The following is a 16281-nucleotide window of genomic DNA, read 5'->3' on the forward strand; positions in this document are numbered from 1 at the left end:
AATACAATAGTACAATGAATAGGGATCAAAAACTATACAACATAGAACCACCCAGTAGAACCATGGATACCCAAGCAGTGGGTGATCAAGCTACCACCAAGGTGCCTCGGAGAGAACCTAATGTCGATGTCGATCGTACCAAACACCTGAAAATAGAGAAGATCATAGCATGTCTCTGTGTCCATCACCAATGTCTTGCAGGAGCATACAAGACCATCCTGTCAAAAATGCCTCTGAACATAGGTGACCATGAATTCCCGCCTTTGGCCAGACCACCAAAGTGTCCCCTCATGTGAGCTCCAGACGAAAGCCTCCCGCTCTCTGTCAGATAACCAGCTCATCATGAACCTGGATGTCAATCCCAGCTCCAGGATTTGATTCCGCCAGACTGAAGTCGATACGTCAGGGACGTCCCTCTCTGGAACCTGTGCACCTGTATAAAAATATAGATGAGGTGCGGCTGCCCCATCTGAACACCCGCTCACACTCCCTCTCTGGCACAAGAGAGTCGTGAGGGATGACCTCATCACCATCACTAGAAAGCAGCCGAGGAAGGGGCCACCAAGCCCTTCCCGTGATCCGAAGAAGAGGAGCCCTTCCGCACCTTGGACTTCACCTTGGTCGGAGGAGCGGAGTCGGAGTCTGATGAAGGAGAGGACTCATCGGTAGAGTCAGCATCCCGCTTCGTCTTCTGCTCCTTCTTCCTGGAAGCCGCTAACTTCTTGCAGTCCTTCCGCAAATGTCCCTTCTTGCCACAGTGGTAACACTGGGCCTTCGACTTCTTCTTCCCGTCATCCCTCTCTGAAGCTACATAAGCCTCACCTCCATAATGTGCCGGAAGCCGCCCCTGTAATCTCAAGGATGTCTCATGTAACTTATCATCAGGGGAAGTGCACGGAGGAGCCATATGGAGAGGAGAAGAAGAGAAGTAGAGAAGAGATGGAATTTAGAGAGGAAACACAAACCCAAACACAAGCACAGACTACAGAAAAAGAGAGTTCACATGCAATATAACCCAAAAGCTGATCAATAGAAGACAAACTCTGCTGCAGAAAGTCAAAAAATCAGTCAAAAACTGCCAAAAACAGAGAAAACGGCCTGAAGTAACAGTCACCCAGCCACGAGAGATGCTGAATCAGCAAAACGCAAGCTGTAAACTGGAGAAAAACAGGTAGAAAACTGTCGCCAGCAGCTGCAGATGAAAAACGCAGGCAGCAGAGGGTGAGTAGGCAGCAGAGGGTGCGGAGGCAGCAGGCGATGGCAAAACTGCAAAAAACGCAGGCTGAAAACAGCCCCAAAACAGGTCGCCTAGCTGCGACAGCAATCGTCTAATCAGCAGGGGTACAAAACAGTCCTGAAATCAGCAAGAAAACACAGCAGAAACACAAATCCTGAAAACTGATACCATGTCAGAAGTGGAGCAGCAGTGGAAGCATAAACATGTGCTGAAATAAACTGCTGAAACACAAGACAAAAAGAGAAAAGAAAAGAACACGATACAGATGAGAACTCAGATGTATGCACGGGAAATGGAATCCATATATCTGAACACGAGACAGTCGCATACAACAGTGAGTCACTGGCTGTGTGGGCACTGGCACTGGCTCCTCTCTCCACAGAGTCTGCAGATGGTGAAGATGAAGTGACTGACTGAGGAGGAGCCACTGAGTATAAATAGGCTGAAAAAGTGGGGAGCAATAATGCTGGTCGGACAGCATTTAATGTTGGCCGACTGGTGCATAAAATGCCACACCAGAAAAATACCTAAAATACCTAATAAAAATGCCCAGCCCAGATCAAGCTCAGACTCACACATGAGCTGACAAATACTCTGCTAACATCTTCTGCAAGGCATAAAATGGAGATGCAATTTCAACAAACCCGCATACATACTTCCTGTAGTAAGAATATAAACCTAAGAAGCTGCGGATCTTATAGAAATTCCTCAAAGTGGCCATGATCGTATTGCTTCAACCTTTGCAAGGTCCATGCAAATACCATCAGCCAATACAATATGCCCAAGCAAAATGAATTCACTTTTCTTATCATTGATAACCAGTCTATGGTCACGCAGTTCATTGAACACAATGTCCAAGTGTATTTTGTGCTCTGCCTCATTCTTTAAATAGACAATCATATCCTCTATGTGGCCTAAAGATACGATCCATCATCCGATTAAAAGTGGTAAGAGCATTCGTAAATCCAAAAGGCATAACAAAAAACTCATACAATCCAAAAGATGTCCTAAAAGTTGTCTTAGATACATCTTCTGGTCTAATGCGTATCAAATGATACCCACTTTTCAAATCTATACGGCTAAATATGGCTGCCCCTTGCAATCTATCCATAATATCATCAATCCGAGGAATCGAAAAGCGATTCTTTATTGTGATCTTGTTCAAAGCACAATAATCAATGCATATACGCCATGAACCATCCTTTTTTTCTACCAAAAGCATTGGAGAACAAAAAAGAGATGAGCTCGGCTGAATCAACCCTTTTTCTAGCAGCTCATTTACCTGACTCAGAATCTCCTCCTGTTGGGCTGCACTAACTCTGTAGGGTGGCTTATTAAGTGGGCAACTTCCAGGGATAAGATTTATGCCATGATCTTCTGGTCTTTTAGATGGTAGCTGCCCCGGAAGTGACTGAGAGAAGCAATCAACATACATTTTCAGAAATGACATGCGCACTACGATCCTTCTCTAACTTAGACATGTTCCCAACATTCTCACTATCATCTTTATCCTTAGTAAAAACCAAGTATACTAAAATATGATTTTTCATTACTTTGGAAATGGCAGCTATAGATACAACAGGGACAGCTTCACCTTTCAACTTTACATCAAGTGTGAGTACCTTTCCCTTATGCTAAATAGTGATCTTTTTTGCACGAGAATCAATCACTACATGCATACAATGACACCATGGCATACCAAGCAATACATCACAACCTTCAAGTGGAGCAATGAAGAACTCTTCGTTGTCCACATATCCTTGTATATGCAATCGAAGCTTTCCAATGAGCAGTGTGACGGGCTCTGCATGGCCTTTACATGCCATTCCAACTTCCCCCATGGGTCCCATCTCATCCTCTCTAATGCTTAGACGGGCAGCCATGTCAACAAAGATGAAATTGGCTCGTACACCATTATCAAAGAAAATCAATGCATGCTGATCCCTAATTTTTCCCCATGCTCTGCACAACTCAGTAGCATCATCATTGGGCTGATCACTAACAACATCGGCACCAATCCCACTGATGTTTTGGGCTTCTTTCCTCTAGAATCTCCCTGATTTTCCGATTTTCCAGCTTGCTACCTATTGGGATAGTCCCTTGCAATATAATCCTCATGTTCACAAATAAAACATTTATTTGCAACCATCAATTCCCAAACATTGTGCCAATGTTTTCGAGCCCTTTCTTTGTTGTTTTAGCATCAATTCAGGCTGATTTTCAAACCTGCCCCTTTTCTCAGGCTTAAACAACTTTTTATTCGGTTTCTCCCCACTCTCTAAGAAGCCCAAATCCTTCCCACATAGCAAAGCATCGACTGTAGCAATAGTCTCTATAAGTTGAGACATGCTAGACACGATGGATTTAATGCGAAAATCCTTGATTCCTTTGGGCAGCCCACAAACATATTTTTTCACTTGCTCATGAACGGGTACAGGGCAATAAGAAGTAATAGGCAACAATGCATCCCAAAACTTCTTATTATATTGCTCCAAATTCTTACATTCCTTAGCATCCAGCTTATTCCAAGCTGTCATGATGTCCACCTCAAAGCTACTTGTCAACCAATTCGATGCAAACATTTGTTTGAATTGTACCCACGTTGACGGTGCTCTACCTTGCATCAAAAGAGTGGACCACCACTGTAATGCATTCCCTTTCAAGAAGGTGGCTGCCTTTCGAATCTTTGAGCACTTTGTGAAGTTCCCCCCTGAATAGGCTGCATCCAACTGCTGAATGAAAGTCAAAGCTTTCAACCTCTTATACACCACTGAAGGACTCAAACTTTACTCTTTTTCCACCCTCATCAGAGTCTTTTGCTGCCCCTTTGGGTGTCAAGTTGTCATACACTGGCTGCTGTAAAAAGGGTGCATTTGCTGAATTTACATCAAAACCAATGCCAAACGGAGCATTTGCATGACCAACATTCATTCCTTGAGTCCCATAAGCATTCAAGGGTGCAGATGCAGTACCAAACATGTTACTTTGTGCCCCAAGCACCAAGCCAATGCTGCCATACATAGGGTTTTGCATATTTCCAGCCATACACGAATACATTGAGCCTTGCACATCATGCATTGGTTGTTGCATACCATAGGGATTCGTGCCAAACATTCTCGTATGCGGTCCTTGTCCAACCATAGCATGAAAAATCGTGCTTCCACCAAAATATCTTGGCTACCCCGTGATGGCCTTGCATTTGCATTCCTTGCCCCGTAGGTACCAACTGTTTTATTTCATTAACATCTTTGGGAGCTTCAAATGAAGGGTTTGGCATTATCTTCGGTGCATCTTGCTGTCCCGAAGGTGTAGAGGACATCTTCTTCTTCTAGCCTTTGTTGTCCTTCTTTGGAGCATTCAAAAATCGGGTAAATTGAGGATCCTTTGCCAATTCAGTAAAGAGATTTGTTGCTGTCCTCATCCGATTCTTGAACTGGTCATCAAATTCCTCTTCACTTTGCTAGTCAGCAACCTCCTTATGCGCTGAAGGCCGTGTATCTTGCCCAACAGCAACATTTTCAGCTTGCTGTCCATGGTCTACTGAGCCTTAGCCATTGCATTTCCTTCATTCCCGTGTGAACGTTCATACTAAGAGGCATCATCATTGCTTGAATCCATCTCACTGGAGACATATTGCTGTAATTTCTCAGCTGAGAGTAAAAATCAGCACTAGCACAAAGCTTTGGCTTGCAATCAAGTGCTTTGGGCCCACCTAATCAAGGGATTGAATGGTCTCTCGGCAACGGAACCATGTAATCAGCCTTCCTTCCGTGGATGGGTGGTAAATCCCTGATTACAACTTAATTACAGCAGCAAACAATCAATGCAAATCTGAAAATACAAATTTACCTACTGATCTTGCACAATGCACACCCGATTGGCCCCAAAATTGGCACCCCTTTCGGTATTTCTTTAGCTTTATTGAAGAAGAAGTTGATTTACAATGGGATTCTCCCGATCCCCTTCACAATTCAAACTCCCCTTGCTGTCCAAAGTGACCAGCAAGCCTTCAATCTATTTTGCCCCTTGATTCAGGCACTTAATTGGCCTTCACCCACTTCATAGACGAAGGAAATGCCCCAAAATCAATGGTTGGCTAGTCCTCCACTTGAATTTAGTTGAAATTCACCTTCAACCCTCTTGAATCCAAGTCTTAGAGCTTCCAATTCCCGGCACACTTCCCAAGGTTGCTACTAAACTCTAATTTCTGCTGTAAATTAGAGTTTACAACATAGAAATTTGCAATTTCTCAGCCTCCAAGGGTCCAAATGCTGAGATCTTCATAGCAAGGCTGTGAAATGGCTGGGAGATGAGAGAGAAAGCTGTAGAGAGAGAAAATTCAAAGTTTTGTCACGAAGAATGACTAAAAATCAATCAAATGCAGCTGCTACCTTGCCACAACAGCTTGTAGATGCAAAGAACTGAAGAAAATCTGTCATTTACCGATGTTGCCCTATCTCAACAACTTGTAGATGCTGTCACCTGCTGTTGATTGGTCTTCTCCTGCCCCTAGCTGCCTCAGAAGATCCTCCAATGGCTGCAAATCAGACCAGCAGCGTCTCCTCCCTCTCTCTTGCAGGGTAAGTACACTAAAAATGTCTCTCTCCAACCTCTAAAGAAGTTTTTCAATCTTGCATAGGCATTTTTGAGAAGTGGCAGCCTTCCCAAATGGTTTCTCCAACATTAGCCATAATTAAATATTAATTTTCAGTCTTTAAACACTAAAAATTAATCTAATAATTATTTCGGTGCCTTGAAAAATAATCCGACTAGTCAATAATTAAATTTGCTAGGCAACTTCCATTCCCGAGTGTCTCTGTGCCATCTTTGACCATCAGATTGGTGTTAGGTGCCATTAAACACCACTTCCCTAGTGTCACCAACTAGCACTTATGGCTAAATAAATGACCTAGGCCAAGCCAACAACTGACACCAGATACCACCAAGTACCTGTGCGGCATAACTTAAAGCAAATTTTGCCTTGGCATCTCATGATTTCTTCGGGTCCCAGGCTCGTAGATTTACTCTAACCCCAGTTACACCTCACATATGCAACATTTACTTAACCATGTGATTAAAAATTAATCTATATGTTAAGTGAGGTTTCAAAAATACATGTCCTCATGACAGGTGCTATAAACGCAAATGTTGCAGGTCAAAACACAGTCAAAGAGGCATTAAATGTAGTCGCCAACATTAGAATAATGCAGAAAATCAGAAAACACAGAGGCTGAAAATCAAAACGCCAGTAGCAACAACATTAAATGCAATTGACACAACCTAGAAAGTGATCGCAATAGCAAAATGCAAGGATTTGAAGGCTAAAAAGTCCCAAAAACTGATCGCCCAATTGCAGCAAACAGAGAATAGATTGCACAATATGAGAGAAAAGAGAAAACAGAAGAAAACAAAAAAATAGAGGAACATTGCAAAGGGAGAACTCAAAGAAGTGCTTGAGAAATGGAATCCATGTACCAAACACGAAACAATCGCATACAACAATGAGTCATTGGCTGCATGGGCACTAGCACCAGCTCCCTCTCTCCAATAGGGCCTACACTAGAATTTGCAGATGATGAATAATAGATTGCAAAGGAGGGGGCTTGAATATATAGGCCAAAAACAATGCAATAAATGCATCAAGCCAACCAGCAATAAATCACCATCAAAATGGCATATGAAAAAATACCTAAAAGATCTAGAATGCCTGTCCACTAAAACTCATGCCTAGACTCACTCATGAGTTGACTAGACTACTAACACCCACAAATCCTTGTATGGTTTGCATGCATCCTCTACTCGGGAGAACTAGGTGAGACTACAAAATGTTGATGAATAGATGGTTACACACCCCCAATCCATTGTTCACATGCATAGACAATATTTTCTAGATCTTCTTGGCTCAAAGCAAGCACCTTCTGATCAGATTGTCCATGATCGTTCAGTACTTTATGCCTTGGTTGGGGATCTGATTTTTGTTGGATAGAATGGGTAGCTTAATAGACAAGAAGTGGAGTAGAGAGAGAGAAAGAGAATAGACATACGAAGAAGTATGCAAGAGCACTTTCACTGAACATGAATCACAAGAATGAATGCACAAGGTACAACCCTAAGGTTATAGAGACCTACACACTGTAAATATGTTTACATGGAAAAAAAACCCTCGCACGCAGGTTAAAACATGCCCGTGGCTAGTATGACAAATCCCCTTAGAGTGAATGACCTGAATAAAACAAGGATGTCACTGATCAATCCCTACACAAAAGTAAGCCAAAAGCTTTGCAACAAGCTTTAAACTTTTCTCTAGATAGAGCCTTGGTGAGTATGTATGCTATGTTGTCCTATGTAGACACATAGACCAAATCAATCTCCCCTACATGGAGTCTCTCTCTGACATAGTGATAATGCACCTCGATGTGCTTTGTTCTTGCATGAAATACTCGATTTCGTACAACTACCAATGCACTCTAATTGTCGGTGTAGATACATGTAGTCACGAAAGCACAATATGCACATCCAATAAAAGGCATCTGAACCAAACACACTCAACTGTAGCTATAAAAGCTGCCTTGTATTCAGCTTCACAACTCAAAGTGGCCACTCTAGATTGCTTCTTGCTAAGCCAATAGATGCAAGCATCACCAAGTACGAAACAATGTCTACTAGTAGACACTCTTATGTCAAAACATCTTGCCCAATCACTATCTCTTAAAGCATGCAAGGAAGTAGACTCTAGAGGTTTTGCAATATTGCAAGACAAGCTTAATTGCTCGCCAATGTCATGAGCTTCGATTACACATAAATCTGCTCAACTAGGATATAGCATATTGAATGTTCAAGTTGCACAAATAGATCAAACATACAGCTGCCTACTAATAAAGAGAAGTATCAAAAGAATCATCAGCATCCTCAAGAGAGAAACGGAACCCTAACTCAACAAGAGTACCTCAAAATTGAAAATGCTACAGTAACTGTCCAATATACTCGGACTACCTCAAAAAAAACAACCCCCCTCAACAATATCAAACTGGATACCAAGATAGTAGTCTAAGTGGCCAAGATCTATCATGGTAAATGTTTGCAGTAAATCAGCCTTAGACGCTGAAATTTTCTACTCATCACCCCCAATCAAGAGCATATCATCATCACCCCCAATCAAGAGCATATCATCAACGTACAAGATCAAAATGAGGAGATCATGGCCCTCTTGTCTAAAGTAAAGGGTGCTCTTAGTCAGGCTATTCTAAAAGCCTAGGCCCATCAAGTAAGAATGAATCTTCTTGTACCATGCCCGTGCACACAAGGCAGACTTTCTTTTCCATACCATCCTGTACAAACCCTGGTATCTCGTTAACATAGACTTCCTCATTCAACTCACCATGTAAGAAAGCAATCTTAATGTCAAGCTCATTCCAACCATGATGTATGATGCCTAGATACTCACTCATATACACTGGCTATGAATGACAATTCATATGCTAGCTCTAAACTAATGCATATGGTGGTCCTCTCTCTCTCTTTTGTGGGGGCTCAAATCCAAAGAGTGGTTCAGCCCAAGCTAGAGATGACAAGTGGGAAACTAGGCTTAGCAACTATGAGGATGGCCTAACTTGAGAAGAGTGTAGTGTCTCAAAACATTTGTAATATCCATTGTGATCAAAACTATGACAAAGGCTTGCATGGCAATGGGTCTTTTTTATACATGTGAACTCCTTGATAGGAATATCCAATGGGTGTGTTTGGGATTCAAGTCGCCTTGAGTCTTTGCTCTCAATATTGTATCCAATAAGAATGCATTTAATTGTTCTATCTACAATTTGTCTCTTTTGAGATGGAACCTGTGTAGGCAAGGCATCCAAAAGTACATGTGTGCAACCACTGGCTTTCTACCATTCCATGCCTCATAAGGTGTGATAGTCTTTAATACCGGAGTAGATGAGCGATTCAACACATAGCAAGCTGTATGAACACATGCAACCGAAACTTATCTAGCAAAAACTTTCCTTTAAGCATACATCTAGCCATCTCCATAAGATATCTATTCTTGCCCTTGGCAAGACCATTCTATTGCCATGTATTAGGTGTACTGCAATGATGAATAATGCCCTTAGAAGAAAGAAATGCTATAAATTCCTTTGACATATACTCCACTTCTTTGTCAATGTGGAGAGTAGTCAATTTATAGTTGTTGTGAAAGTTAACAAAGTAGATGCATCCACTAAGAGAGGAAGTAAGCGTAGGACCACATACATCACTATGCACTGCTACTTTTTCCTTGTGGCACCCACACTCCCATCCTTGGGAAAGCTGAATTTATGCAGTTTGCCAAGCAAACACTCCCCCCCCCCCCAACATATTGTCAAAAGATGACGTACCAGCGAGACAGTAGGATTTGCGGGAAGGAACACGGAGTGAACTCAGCAAACATGGAGAAGAGAAGAGAAGAGAGAAGAAACTCTGATGAATGGAATGATGAAGTTCTGAATCATGGAGTGAATGTGATACAAGGGAACAAGAGTGCCGTAGCACAAGGAAGATGATGAAGACAGCCACGAACCACAAACTACGAACCACAATATCCTCCTGAAGGGGTGTGAGGGTAGTGGAGAGGCTAGAGAGAAGAGGTGACGGATTGAATGAATCAACCGTGAGAAATGAATGAGAGAGTGGCCTATATATAGGCATAGTCAATCTAGGATGGCACCCCTTTTTGGGGCTGCAAACCCAAAACGCAAAACGCAAAAACGCAAACTACGGGTGAAGGGTGAAGGGTTTCTCAACACCCCCTCTCAGGCCCAAAAAGGGAAATGAGAAGAGTGAGGTGGAGATGCAATGCTACATGCTGAAGAATGCTCATGCAGCATGTGCCACTTGGACAGTGTCCCTCCTGGAAAAATTGTTCACTTGCCCAAGCATCCTAGTACAAAGATGATAAAAACATGCAATGCATAGGAGAAATATTGAGCTTTGTGTGGTGCCGAGAACCATAAGGATATGCCGTACTCGATCTCGGGAGGTGGCTCCATGCTGACCAAGTGACCAAGGCAAGAAGATGTAGAGAAGGGAAAAGATGTAGAGGATCCCTAAGATCCAAGATTTCCACCGCAAAGGGAACCTGCAGTAAAGACCAGTAGACAAAGTGAACTGGAGAACCCAAAACTCAACCTCGGGAGAGAAGCCACCAGCTCTGTGCATCCATGCAGGAAGGAATACGAAGGCCTCGTCACCAAGTCACGGCTGAACCTCCGAGGTCCCGATCTAGGTGGTACCTGAAGATCCTGGATATCAATAGAAGAGATGACTAGTCAAAGATAGCCACCCTAAGAAAGTAGAGGATGGGGGAAGAACTTCATGTGGAGTAGGTTTCCCTCTGAGGTGGGAGGTGGAGGGGCCCCCGTTGAAGTCGAAGAAGTAGATGCCCCCTCTGAGGGCAAAGAAATAACATCCCTCTCTAAATCCCCCTCTGAAGTAGATAGGGAATCCAAAAACTCATGGATCATAGACTCCGAAATGTCTGATGGCAAAGGAAGTGCCGCCGATCGTGCCGAAGAAGGTATCTAGGGTGCCCTAGAGCTCCCACATGTGCTCGAAAGGACTTAGTGCGCATCAGATGCGTCTTATTGCCTTGAGCATAGTACTCTGATAGTTGATGCAGAACGATCTCTGTGGCCCAAAAAGGAGAGGTGACACAAGGAGTGCCTGGTGGAAGACGCATATACTCCGAAGGGGATGGGGAGCAAAGGTCGAAATCAGCAAGCATCAGTGGTGTGTACAATGATGCCACAGTAGAAGCACCTAGTAGTCTAGTCATCTATTGAAGAAGCCACGAATACCAATGTGCCTTGCTAAAGAAAGAAGAGGTCAACCACTATGAACCACAAACCACAATGTCTGCCTCAAGGGGTAGGAGACCAGTGGAAGGACTGAAAGTGAGCTGCTAGTGGGAGGATGCGACTAGTAGTAAGAGGTTGCAACTAGTAGAAAAACGCAGGTGAGGAGAGAGACAAAACGTAGGCAGGGCAGCCTGCAGGAGAGAGAAATACTAAAAACGCAAGCAACAAGAGAAAGACTAAAAACGCAAACAGGACAGCCTCCAGGAGAGAAATATTGAAAACATAGGCAGAACAACCTACAGGAGAGAGAAAGACTAAAAACGCAGGCAGGACAACCTGCAGGAGCAAGAAAGACTAAAAACCGCAAGCAGCAGGTGAGAGAGAGACCAAAAACACAAGCAGGAAGTGAGAGAAAAACTAAAAACGCAGGCAAGACAGCAACAGCAATCAATATGCTGAAATTAGCTCCGAACAGTGTGTGATAGGCTGGAAATAGGCGCCAGACTGTTGTAGACAGCAATGGCCAGCTTGAGACGGCAATGTCCTCTACGAAAGGGGTGTGGGCAGCAAGCTGAAAACACGTGAAACCTGCAGAAACGAGATTTTGATGCAACAGAAGAAGAAGAGAAGTGGATGCCGAACCCGCCACCAGTCTTTGCCTTCACTAGAGTGGAGGATCTTTGCCACTGTTTGAGCAGATCCAGCTCTGATACCATGTCAAAAGATGACGTACCAACGAGACAGTAGGGTTGGCGGGGAGGAACACAAAGGAAACTCGGCAAACATGGAGAAGAGAAGAGACGAGAGAAGAAACTCTGATGAATGAAATGATGAAGTTTCGAATCATGGAGTAAATGTGATACAAGGGAACAAGGGTGCCGTAGCACAAGGAAGATGGTGAAGACAGCCACGAACCACGAACCGCAATGTCCTCCTGAAGGGGTGTAAGGGTAGTGGAGAGGCTGGAGAGAAGAGGTGATGGACTGAATGAATCAACCGTGAGGAATGAATGAGAGAGTGGCCTATATATAGGCATAGTCAGTCTAGGATGGCATCCCTTTTTGGGGCTACAAACCCTAAACGCAAAATGCAAAAACGCAAAAACGCAAACTACGGGTGAAGGGTGAAGGGTGAAGGGTTTCTCAACACATATGTGCTTATGAGACGCACATTTTGAGCAAATCATATACCATATCATCTCTATACAAATGTGACAAACTATTGAAATTCAAGTGTCCAAACTGAGCATGCCATAACTCAACAGCAAATAAGGCAGAAGCATCCACAACCATAGCATCCAAACATGGTTGTCTATCATAAACATCAAGTTTGTACAAGCCATGGTATAAAGTATCACTGATGACAATCACATGATCGTCATGTTTGTCCTTAAGGTTGAACCACACATTGTGGCTCAACAAAGTAAGCTTCAAAGCCATAGAAGCAATGACTAACACTAATAATAGGTTCTTTTGAATGCCGAGTACATACAAAACATCTTTTAAGGTGACAATGTCCCCATTTACTACAATGATAAGGTTTTTTCCAATACTGTTGACTACATAAGTAGCATGTTGGCACATGCAACAATGCCCCCCTATGTAGCATTAACCAAAGAAATAAAAAGATGTCTACATGAGGTAATGTGCTTACTAGAACCACTATCAAAATACCAATGCTGCTCACTGTCCTCTGTTAAAAGGCCTACATCATGTATCGTGGGGTTGTAAGAACAAAACACTACAAAAACATATGAACTAAAAGTTTCTACAAGATGAGCAGCCTCATCCTTCGCACCACTAGGAGCCCTAGATGTGGTAGTCATAACAGCTAATGAGGCTTGTTTCTTTTTCTCCTCCATAACCTTGCACTTGTGACACTCAAAGATCTCATGACGTGGCTTGCGGTAATAGTTCTCTCTCTTCTTTTTCTGCTTATCCTCTTCTTTGTGCAAAGAAGAGAATGATGAGTTATCCTTGCCTTTCTAAAGGCCAAATGAAGAACATAATGACTTCCTTTGCCTCTATGATGAGAGAATACAAAGGCTTGATCATTTGAGGTAGTAACTAAGTAGTTGAGATGACTCTACTGCTTCTGCAATAGAAGTATAGTCAACCCATCAAAAGAGTATTGATGCCCATTGCCCTAAGAAACCAATCACAAGGTGGTAGCACACATCTAATAGGAATGTGAAAGTTCGTCGAGCACAATAGAGACAAGATAGCTCTCAGATATCCCCTCGTCAATGTTCACTAACTACTCATGCCAATCTGTAATCCATGTAAGATAGACATCCATGCTGTCCCTTTCATATGTCTTCTCAAAATCTAATCGCCTCCTCAAATAGGCAGCACGTACCTTATTCCTAATCTAATAAAGAGATGCAAGATCATCCCAAGCACTTGTCACAATCCGACATGAGTGGGTGTGCATAATCATGAGTCTCTTGATCAAAACAACAATCAAAGAGAGTGCTTGAGCATCACACAAATCCCAACATACCTAATTGGCAATAGGAGGAGCAACAGTGGTAACTCCTAAAGAGTTGGAAGTGGCAGTAGAACCACCTGAAGTAGAAGCATAAGTACCTATAAGTATGTTAGGGCCTGGTGGCTGTACCTTTGAACCCATAATAATTTCCCAAAATCCTTTTGTGACCAATACATGCTTCATCATGTACAACCAAGTGGAATAGTGGGTACCATCCAACTTGTCATCAGCAAAAAGCATCCTAAACAACGTGTTCTTATTATGTGCCATATTTGCACACATTGAGTAGAATGAGGTAGGAAAGAGGTTACAACCGATGTAAGTGTCGATGTAGGTGTTGTTCAAGCATTTACATGCAAAAATGTTGGGGCAGCAAGCTGAAGTTTGTCAAAATTGAGGTTGAATCAAGCGATTTGGACAAAAATCCCCAAACTTTACACATGAATGTCAGAGAAATCGTTGAACCACTTTATCCAAATTGCTTGGCCATGTAAAAAGCTAAGGTGTTATCAATTTATATTCACATGGCCTTTTGACATTGGATAGGGCACCTATAATTGCTTAAAGAGGATTAGGTTACCCTCAGGCTGGCAGCATGGGCTAATATCAAAACTGACTTTTTCAAAACTTGTAGGGGTCCTAATCATCGGCAGTTTAGCAGTCAGAAATGTAAATGTACGTGTGAATAGCTTAAAACTGCACAATTATTTTAAACATTACAACATCAGTCAGAAAGCGCAAAGTGGAGTAATTGCCTGCGTGTACTCTCAATTTGGTCGCGCACATTATATATGCATTTTTTTTTCAGTTTGTTCACAGGCTGAGTCTTAGTCTTTGAGCGGTCTCATCCACCACAAGGCAGAATTTCTATGTCAAGCTGCTTTATTCAAGATAAACCACATTTATTCTGTCAAATTAAACCAGACGCATGAGACCTTAAGGAAGGCTGATCTTAGGAAAGTAGTGATGATGACATCAGCTGGTTTAGAAAACCTAAAAGCAAGTTGTTTCTTTCCCTAGTGCATTTTCTGTAGAGCCTATAGGCATGTTGTCTCTTTCGCTGGTTGAGAAAACCTAAAGCAGGTTGTTTCTTTCACTAGTGTATCCTTAAAGGATGTAGGTATTTCATCTACGAGTGATGCAAGCACCAACCAAGGACAGCAAGGTTCCAAAAATTACAGACAGAGATAGCCTTGTACCATGCAGAACTTTACCTTTGCAACAAGCTTCAAGCCAAGTATGAAAGGAAGGTTCGGTTACTTCAACTGCTGTAGACAAGCAACGAACTCTTAATTATTGTTTTATGGCAGCAACAAAAGGACATTGATGACAGGCGCAGAGAGGCTGGAGACACAGCCATTCAAAGAAGAAGACACAAACTAGAGGCCAAGCGCAGGGCTACATAAGATTGTCATCATTATTTCATAATAAGTCATATTCATTTCCACGAGTTTACAGCCATGCAACCTAATTCCTCTAAGCACGGTGTTAAGGTTGATCCTTCAAACCTTAAGTAAATTCCACTAAGTACGAAAGTAAGCTTGATCCCTTGACTTCACTCCTTTTCGGTCCAATCAATTACAGAAGTTCTTGTTCAGAGAAGGAAAGAGGTCTCATTATATACTGCGATCGCCCTTTCCACTCTCCAACAGGCATGACTACAGTCTGATCCCTCACCGTTTGCAGACAGAAAGAATACTGCCAACTTCTAACAGGCTGAAAAATCCAGGCCAATGTTGATCATTTGCAAGTTTGCATCAAAATCATGAGCCAGTTTTCACCAGGAGGCCAATCGTCATCATCGCCATCAACAGAAAACTCACCTGGACTCGTCACAAACCGTGTAAACAGGCACATTTGTCATCTTCAAGCTTGAAAGGAAGGCCACTTTTCAACTGTTATTGGCGCTACTGTGTGTTGTGATCAACCTTTGGACCAAAGCGGATACTGAAAACATTTAGGACGACGTAAACTGAGCGGTGTTGGAGGTGGACGGATTTGCATCAAATCATAAACCAGGCTTCACCATTAGCGATATGATCTTACCATCCATATATCCTGCACACCCACACAGCCTTCTTTGTCCGGCAATGGACTCAGGAGAGGGGTTTTTTTTTTTAAGTGCGTTTGAATTAAGAATGAAAATATTTGCAGCAATCGACCTGATGGTAGAGACGAGTCATAGTCTAGCTATTGGCCTTCTTAGCCTCGAACAAGGCCTTTAACGTTTTATTCTTTTTCCCAAGCCCTCTCAAGTCTCCCAAAATTTCTTGTTTACATTTGGCCACATCTAGCCCATAAAATCTTTTTAAGTCCCTAGAATATCCAATTATTCTTGAATTTCCACATAGAGTAGATGCCAGCTACACGGATCACATCCCACATTGCCAAAGATGCCTCATTCAGTTTACCCTAGGCTCCAAACAAAACTAACTGTTGCAAAGAGAGAACCTCGTGGAAACCCGCCCTATCCACCCAAGTTGCCAACTCCCTCCAAAGAGGCCTAGTCTCAATACAATTCCAAAACAAGTACACCAATGTCTCTTCCTCCCTATTGCATAAGGGGACATGGTGGAAATGTTTCTTGCCTTTGCCAATCTTTGCCTAGTTGAAAACTCATTTAGCAAGGTCCTCTAGAGATAAAAGTTTGATCTCTTGGAGGCGTCTCTAGACCCTCTTCTCCCATGTTCTAAGTTTGACCTTTGGGTAATGCTTCTTCCA

General features: G+C 42.7%; 1 protein-coding gene across 5 annotated transcripts in view; it reads right to left on the bottom strand.

Moving 5' to 3' along the window:
• The window catches only part of LOC148038648 (RNA-binding (RRM/RBD/RNP motifs) family protein), an 81553-nt gene extending 65797 nt beyond the window's left edge, over window positions 1-15756 (bottom strand). Inside the window, exons 1-3 of one of the 5 annotated variants that reach the window (XM_087674020.1) lie at window positions 15384-15507; window positions 15069-15276; window positions 14775-14825 (exon numbers count right to left, since the gene is read on the bottom strand). Coding sequence is in view for 1 of the 5 variants with exons in the window: in XM_087674017.1 (XP_087530143.1) it covers window positions 15384-15424 (41 nt within the window). In the remaining 4 variants the exon portion in view is untranslated. Of the gene's footprint in view, window positions 1-14774; window positions 14829-15068; window positions 15277-15383; window positions 15508-15606 lie in introns of those variants that run through there. The other 4 variants (XM_087674019.1, XM_087674017.1, XM_087674018.1 and 1 more) reach the window with 4 other exon arrangements.
• Window positions 15757-16281: the final 525 nt, after the last annotated feature.

This window comes from Lygodium microphyllum, chromosome 3, assembly GCF_053477565.2.
Source record: "Lygodium microphyllum isolate KBCC chromosome 3, Lygodium_microphyllum_v1.1.10, whole genome shotgun sequence".
In the NCBI taxonomy this organism is placed as follows: domain Eukaryota; kingdom Viridiplantae; phylum Streptophyta; class Polypodiopsida; order Schizaeales; family Lygodiaceae; genus Lygodium; species Lygodium microphyllum.